The following is an 8,224-nucleotide window of genomic DNA, read 5'->3' on the forward strand; positions in this document are numbered from 1 at the left end:
TGACACACAGGTTCGATTTATAGTTCGCTTTAAATGTATTATTCTACCGCCTCCGTAAAAACGATGACAATCCACTAAATTGTGATGCCATTTATTTGGCTTACGCTCGGTTTTGCTTTTGTCATATCAATGTTTACTTTGTTCTTTGCGGAGTTTAACGCGCATATTTGAATCGCGTGTAGTTCTCCGAATCGCCACTGTGTGCTCGTTTGGCGCTAGTTGTAACATCAATTTGACAATCCGTTTGTAAACAAACGCTGCGTCTGTGTGTGTGTGCAGCGCGCTGTTTTGACAGATACCGATTCTTGTGGCCGAGTTCTCGCGTGTCGACCGCATGGTTTTGCGGGGTAAAATAGTGAACGGTACCGAATGCTCCGAAATGACTACTAAGGTGACAAAACGCAAACAGAACGGGACGTCTCACAATGGCGTTGATGAAAAGACGAAAAAGCGGAAAACGGAACCGCGGTCCGAACCATCGGATGAGCACACCAACCGCGTGACGGAGGGACCGGTTTCGGTGGCATTCAAACGGAGGAACCAGGTGGCCACCGCCGAGGGCACTGATTATGTGAAGGAATTCCGGCAAATGCTGAAATCCGGACTGGCCGCTACGGATGGTAAGAGTCGGGTTCCACGGGCGGGGTACCAATGCTTGGGGCCACAATACGTAACATACCCTCTTTTCCGCCCCGTCCCGCAGCGATTCGGCATTTCTTGCAACGATCGTACGCTGATCCAGGGCTGATTGTGGATTACATTCGCACCGGCGGAACGGTCAAGCAGCTGTTGGATCTGCTGTCCTCGTGCGAAGCGGACAACCTTCCCGATATCGCCGTGCTGCTCAATCTGCTTCATTTGCTGCTGATCGAGTGTGTCAACTACGACAAAAGCCACGCGGAACAGGCTGCAAAGTGTGCCAAAACTTTGTTAACCGAGTACCGGACAGTGATCGTAAAAGTGTTGCGTGATCGCACCGCGGACCATGCAGTTGCCTGCCGGGTGGCCGGCTTTCGCATACTCAAAGCCATCCTGCTGGTGGATGCAGCGGCCCACGGGAAGGACATTCTGCGCCAGCTGGACGTGACACTGCCCGAGCTGGAGATGCACAAGTGCCGCGAATCGAAGACGGTCGTGGTCGGTGGGCGCGATCTAGCGAACGAAACGCTGCGGACGGTGTTTATCGATTTCAATCTCGCCTTCCTGATCGACACGCCACCGGAGATCGTGCGGCTGTGGTTGTCCCGATCGCACCTGCTGCACGCACTGACCGTCAATCTGGTGTACGATCACGCGGAGAATGTGGTGCTGGTGATGAAAAGCTTGCGCCAGTACGTGCTCGAGTGTCCTGCGGTCGATAAGTACCTCTACCGGACGGTATTTACGACCGACATTCTGAAGGCGCTCGTAGCCGGTTACGAGTGGGTCGGCCCAGAGAAGGAAGCGCCACGGGAGGAGATGAAGCAGACGATCTTTGCCGCCACCGAGGAGGTGGTGATGCCGCTTTTAACCTCCCGGCGGCACTTTCTCGTGCCCAAAGCGATCGACGTGGGTCGGGCCAGTAGCCGTCACAAGCACGTGCTGTTGGCACTGAAAAACTCGCAACTGCACGATCACCAGCGGCGTCTGGTGCTGCGCGTGTTCGAAACGTGCCCCGAAATGCTGCCGGCGGTGCTGGAAAACTTTGGTTCGCTGCTCAAAACACGCCAGGCAGCGAACCGTGACCTGGTGTTGGCCATTTTGCGGCTCCACAAACCGGACGACATTGTGGCAGGGTTCGAACCGGGCATTACGGCCAAACTGGTATCGCACTTTATCGTCAAGAGTACGCTGCCGAGCACGGTGCTCGAATACATCGGAGTGGCCATCGGTGAGCACCGCCAAAACATCCCGTTCTGCCTCAAGTTCCTGTGCACGATGATCACGCGCTGCGAGGAGTACATGGTGGCGATCGAGCGGCACCGCGGCACGCTCGATCAGTTCGATATGAAGAAGATCAAGTTCGATGTGATCAATCAGATTTTGGCCCTCTTCCCCAGCATCGATCGGATTCTGGTGGCCATGACGACGCACCGGGACGATCGGACAGTGAAATACTCGAATCTGGCCCTGGAGCACGCGATGGACATTCTGCTCGTGTGCATTCGCGCGTTCCCGGCGTACATCGAGTCGTCCTCGTTCATCACCACCTACCGGGACATCCTGAAGCCTCCCTACCGGACGCCGGCCGTCGAGCACTTTTACCTCAACTACGAGTTCAAAGCGATCAAGGTGGTGATCGCCCTCGAACCGCAAAGCGTCTCGTTCGGTTCCACGCTGTTCCCGTCCGTGTTAAAGCTCGTGGCCAAGGTGTACCTGAACGGCTCACCAGAGATGCAACGGGAAGCCACGGAACTGCTTCTGGCGCTGTTTCGAAAAACGACTCTCTTCGGGCATCGCGGTGCGGAGATCGAATTTTGGTTCCGGGCACTGTACGACGCGAAACCAAAGACCGTACCGGAACTGGTGGAATATCTGGCCCAATCGGCTCGCACGGCAAGCGGTCAGCTCAGCCAACGGTCGGCCGCCACCACCAGCGCTCCATCGGCTGGACACTCGTTGATCGACGAAGCCTTCGTAGAGTCGGGCGTCCGGCGAACCGATCTCGATGCGCTCTTTGCGCGGGTCGAACAGGAGGACGAGGGCACCACCGCGGCTACCACCACCGGTGGGGCGGAGTTCCAGGTGGAGGAACTGCCCGTGACGGACAACTTTTTCGTGTACATGTTCGATCAGCGGCGCCTTCATCCGGCCAAGTTCCGTCGGTACCTGGACGCGGTCCTATTGCGCTACTTCCACTATCTGCCCCATCCGGAGATCGTCGAGCGGGCTGTGCAGAAAATGCAGGACCCCGGTTCGTCCGGGGCAGAACAGGTAGCGTCACGCGTGAGCAAATACGTCCGCAAGTGGATGGCCGGGAAAGAGTGCGCCCTCGACAACGAATGGGAACTGCTGGGCACCGTGAGCCGAGCGCTCGTGGCCAGAGACAAGGGTGTGGTCCTCGATCCGGCCGATGATGGGCCGTGGCGTAACACACGCTCCGATCTCCTGCACCTTCTCCACGAAACGATCTTCTGTGTGTCGCGGTGGATCGTCGCCGGTACCCTGACACAGGCGCAGCTCGAGGTGGCCACGTTCTACGTCGACCGATTGCTCGAGCTGCTCCTCGGCGAAGGAACGCTCCTGTCGGACGGTGACCGAGACGAGCTGATGGCTGGCCTGTTCCTTCAGCGGCCGGTGTTGTTCCAACACTTTACGATCATCGTGAAAAGCGAGGATCAAGCGACGCGCACCCTGCACCGGCTTGTGACCGGATTCGTGTACGGATTGATGGAAAAGTTGCAGCATTTGGCCCACTTTGACCGCTACACGGCACTGTACTCGAACAAGGTGGTCACCGAGTTGATCCGCACGTCCACGGAACGACAGCGGGCCAGTGGTTCCGAGCTGGATGGCGTGTTGGTGGAGAAGTTGCTAGCCATTTTCGAACTGAACGAGACACACTGCCGAACACTGTTGCGCCATTACGCGGCCCTACCGGGCGATGCGTTTGTGAAGGGGAACGAACGATCGTACCACTATCAGCAGCTGTGCCTCGCGCTCAAGAAGCTAGCCGCTGGTGCTGGCACCGGTGGCGTCCTCTCCGAGCGAACCGTCCGTGGGCTGGTGCGTCTTTACATGGAGCTGGCCACCGCGAGCACGGAGAGCAGTCTGGACGAGCTTGAAACGGCACTGCTGGGCTACTTCAGTGTCTTCACGCACGCCATTGCATTCGTGGACGTCCCACTGATGGCGGTGCTGTTCGAGAAGCGCCAAAGGTTGGGCAAACCGCTCGTAAAGTTGGCCTGCTTCCTGTTTGCACGCGACTCCCGCTTCGATGGCACGGTTCTCGAGTTGATCGGACAGCACACGACGAAGAAGGAACTCGTGTACCCGCTGCTAGATGTGGCCTTCCAGCGATCGGTGTTTGACGGTGGCGAGTCGAGTGAAGACGACACCACGAGGCGGCTGCTGCTGGCGAAGCTATACGCCGAGTTTAAGGGTGGCATTCAGAAGGCGTTGGAAAAACCACACAAAGCGGCCGTTATCTATCGCGAAAATACGAACGCCAACGTGCGCCTCGTGCGGGCCTGCATGCCGCGGAACGAGTGTGTGGATTTTGCGCGCAAAAAGCTGCGCATCGAGGCGATCGAACCGTTCCAGCTGGCCGTGCTGATGGAGATATACGGCCGGGCGTTGGAAGCCTCGCAAGAGGACGGGACGGCGCAGACCGTTGTCTACGGGAACGTGTTCGTGGTGTTGCTGCAGTGCTTCGAGGTTCTCTTCCGAACCGTGGCCTCCGGAGAGTACTTCCTGCAGCGTCCCGACAGCCCAGTCGAGAAGCTGAACGATCTGGTGCTAGCGCTGTATGGTTGGGTTGGCCATGCGAGGCGCCACAAGCCGCTCCAGGAGATGAGCTACGCGGCCGTGACGGGCAGTGCGGCCTGGAACTCGTTCTGCAAAACGTGCCTCAAACTCGGCATCGATATGCCGCGCTGTGCCACGAACGCCCGGCATTACGATCACCGACTGTACGTCCTACCGAAGCTGATGGCCGTGCTGGTGGATCGTTTTTACGCCAACGACATCGCGCCGGAACAGGCGGTGGCGGCCGCCGACATCGAGCGGTACTACGATTGGGCCCTGACGCACACCAACTCGCTGCGGGTGCTCCTCACGCAGTACGAGTTCGCACCGAAGACGTACCTCCTGTACCTACTGCTCGTGCTGGCGCGCAAGAACCCGCGCGTGGCTGACCGGAAGCACGTCCCGATCCTGCTCGGTGCGTACGGAGCCACATTGACCGACACGAACCGCTACATTCTGGCCCTACTGCAGCACTACGAGCAACGGGCCGGCGTCGAGATGCACGAGTTCCGCCCGTTCCTGTGGGGTGAAACGGCCATCAAGCACTTTTCGCTCGAATCGAACGGTGGCGGCGGCGCAGCAACCACCGCCACCGAACCCGATCGGGCGCGATCCCGTGCGTTCCGCGTAAACAACGTGGAAGTGTTTTCGTTGCTTTCGAAAGATCGCGTACGAAGCACGATCGAGAATTTCCCCGTCTGGCGGAAGCTCGACTCCTGTTCGCAGCTGCCGGCCGTAAACTTTGACAACCTAAACGAGGACAGCTCAATGGCACCGGGTAGTTATCAACCGGTGAATGAGGTGCAGCGTTTCGTGGAGCATCATCGGGACCGGGCACGACGCTCAAAGCAACTGCTAACCGCACTGGAACTCAAGCCGGAACAACGGTCGAAGGTTTACGATCCGGCGTTCCTCATCCCGATGCTAGGCTACCTGTTTTCACCCGAGAACCCGGACATGCTGAATCTGGCCGGTCGCATCGGGGCACTTTCGTTGCCGTTCCTCTGTTTGGCGAGCGACGACGAACGAATGCGACTCGCAGCGGCCAGTGTGATCGTGCGCATCCGAGGGCAGCTGGAGCAGACGCGCCACTTTATCGATTCCAAGTTTTGGCTTCACCTCTTCGGCGCCGTCCAGCGTGGCCTGGCGGTGGCGATCCGGCCCGGGAAGGGCCGCGAAGACGCCGGCGTACAGCCGTTACCGAAAGTCCCTCTCCTATCGACAATCTTCATCGCCGAAACGATCAACTTGCTGCCGGATGTGTTGAGCCCACTGCACGGACCGCTCACGCGCTACATCTTTCACCGGGAAGCGTTCGACTTCCGGGCCATCCCGAACTTTATGGTCCTCTTCCACAGTGCGGACGTGAAGCACAACGTGCACCGCTCGTTCATGCTCGCCACGATCCAGCACGGCCTGCGGACGCACGACGACTTTGTGGTTTTGCGCGGATCACCCATCGTTCGCGTCATGATGACCTTTTACGCGTCGCCGCTGTCGAACCGCGAGCTAAACATCCTCATCCTGAACTCGCTCAACGCGCTCGCCAAGATCCCGCGGTCTTGCGAGGTGCTGGTCAACTCGCTGGGCTTCGTTTCGTGGATCCACGAGCGGATCGACACGATCGAAAGCTTCCAGTTCGATACGATCGAAGCGTTCCTAGGGATGCTAACTAACTGCTGGTACTCGATGCAAACGATCGCAATCGATCAGAGGGCGGCAAAGGGGGCCGCGGTCGGGTCACAGAAGGCGCACCGCTCGGCCACGGTGCCTTTCCATCGGAGTGTGCTGATCGCGACTCTCAAGCTTCTTCCGCTGCTATCCACGCGCAGTTCGAGCCAAACGCTGATCCGGTTCCTGCATCTGCTCGATCGAACCACCGGGGCCCGGTTCGCCACCGAACGGCTACTGACGCTGGTGAGCGACGAACTGCTACAGCAGATGATCGAGTACTTTGAGAAACTGTTCGGCGATCACCTTTGGTGCGTACGGTACGTGCGGCTTTGTGGAAGCGGCGGATGCGACGATGACACGCTGGTTGGCCGCAAGCTGACAGAGGCCGGCGTCGATCGGACAACCGTGACGATCGTCACCAGTCTGCGAAGGTTCGTGATCCGTTGGCAGAACTATCAGAAGCGCACCGGGATTGGCACAGTTTCTGACGAGCAGGAGGAAGACGAGGTCATGGTTGCGATCGACGAACAGCAAGGACCGTGCCAGGAGGAGCAGAAGTCCTCTTCCGACAGCGACGACGATGATGAGTGAAGCGACGTCAACGTTTGTGCATAAGAATACGAAACCTATTGAGGGAAATAAACCAGAATACTTTCCTAATTTCATTGTTTGTACATTTCAAACCCTTCCATTACCGTTAAACTGCACGATCCCGTGAAGCTGCTCGACAAAGCTCAACCCGCGCGCTTACCAGTGGCAAGAGCGGGGACTTGTGGCGCTCTCTCTCTGCTTCGCTCTCTCGCAGAAGGATTCGGATTGAAAACAGGTTTTGAACGGGCATCCGCAGAGAGACTAACCCTTGTGTACGGGCGACGGGTTTCGATCGCGCGTCGATCTCCGACTTCATCTGGCAGTTTCTCGCTCTAGCGTCAGGCTATCCCTTTCCCGTTCGTAAGTCACTTTTGCTTCGTGTCCCCTTCGTAAGTAATGTTTAGACTTCGGGTCCCTTCGTAAGTATGTATTGTATGTCGACTTCGGGTTAGTAAAGGGTTAGTTTCGGCGTAGGACGCGCGCGTTGTGCTACCGACCGCCACACTGTGCACTGTGTGTATACGAAAAGGGAACCAACCGATGTCGCACGGACATCGGCCACACTCGGCCCGATAAACATTTTGTGCGCACTGTTTGTATGTGTGAATAGTCTGTGTGAAAATAGTGGAGTCTGTGTCTGCTGGAGCCCATTGTTTCGGCGTCGGTGCGAATGGGCGCTTCAGTTTTGGCCGTTTGTTTGCGGTCGGCCGTCCCCATGGCGATCGTGTGTCGGCGGGGCCTGTCGGGTTGACATGTACACGGGTTGATATATTAATTTTCTCTCTCTATCTGCCCGTTCCTTCCGCGCGGACCTGGCGTGTTCATATTCGTGTGTGTGTGTGCTCGCTTCGTGACAAGGCCCAGCATTGATCCGCCCGGGCCGGACGGAACCCCGGACGGTGGTGCTGCCTTCCTTGGGTAAACATGGCGGCGTCCCGGCTGCTCGAAGGCTAGGCGTTTGTTTGTGGTTAAGCTGTCCCCGCACTGCGGCGCATCGAATGTATTATGTGTGCACTCAACCCACGGGAGGGAACAGAGGGTCCCTGATGTCCCTGATGTGATCAATTAACGGCGGTGTGATTTGTGACGTGCATTGAGCTGTTTAATGTAGTGTTTACGTTGCCGTTTTGTGTTGCGTGCGTGAAAAGGAGTTTAGTGCCACAACAACACAACACAACAACAACTTGCAACACACGATCACCCCCGGGGGAGGCCGAGCAAAGAATCGTTGTTAATCGCGAGAGTGTGTTGTTTGCATTGTGTGCGGCGCGCGCGATCCGCGCTCCGTTCCGGTCCGGCGGTATTTTGAACCGGTTCGGCGGGGCGCATCTGCGTGTGTGTGTGTGTGTGTGTGCGAGAAGTGCGAGTGAAAAGGAACCGCGAACGGGAAGCGCGATGTCATGCGCCCGCCCGATCGTTCGCTGATCATCCGAGTCCGAGTCGCGAGTGAGGAATTGTGCAGAGAATAGCAATTGCGCGACAGTAAAAATATTAAACGAGGAGCAAAAAGTGG

At 57.6% G+C, this 8,224-nt stretch overlaps 1 protein-coding gene across 1 annotated transcript; it reads left to right on the forward strand.

The window, feature by feature from the left end:
- Window positions 1-379: 379 nt before the first annotated feature.
- On the forward strand, window positions 380-6,711 carry LOC128278429 (uncharacterized). The gene is made up of 2 exons (XM_053017158.1): window positions 380-620; window positions 704-6,711. Exons 1-2 carry the CDS (start codon window positions 380-382, stop codon window positions 6,709-6,711), a joined length of 6,249 nt encoding a protein of 2,082 aa, XP_052873118.1.
- Window positions 6,712-8,224: the final 1,513 nt, after the last annotated feature.

This window comes from Anopheles cruzii, chromosome 2, assembly GCF_943734635.1.
Source record: "Anopheles cruzii chromosome 2, idAnoCruzAS_RS32_06, whole genome shotgun sequence".
Lineage (NCBI taxonomy): Eukaryota > Metazoa > Arthropoda > Insecta > Diptera > Culicidae > Anopheles > Anopheles cruzii.

Excerpts from the sequence above, each read along its gene's own strand:
- LOC128278429 (XM_053017158.1), top strand. The coding sequence starts at position 380 with ATGACTACTAAGGTGACAAAACGCAAACAGAACGGGACGTCTCACAAT. Across the intron at positions 621-703 it reads CGGACTGGCCGCTACGGATG|CGATTCGGCATTTCTTGCAA; the intron begins GTAAGAGTCGGG and ends CCCGTCCCGCAG.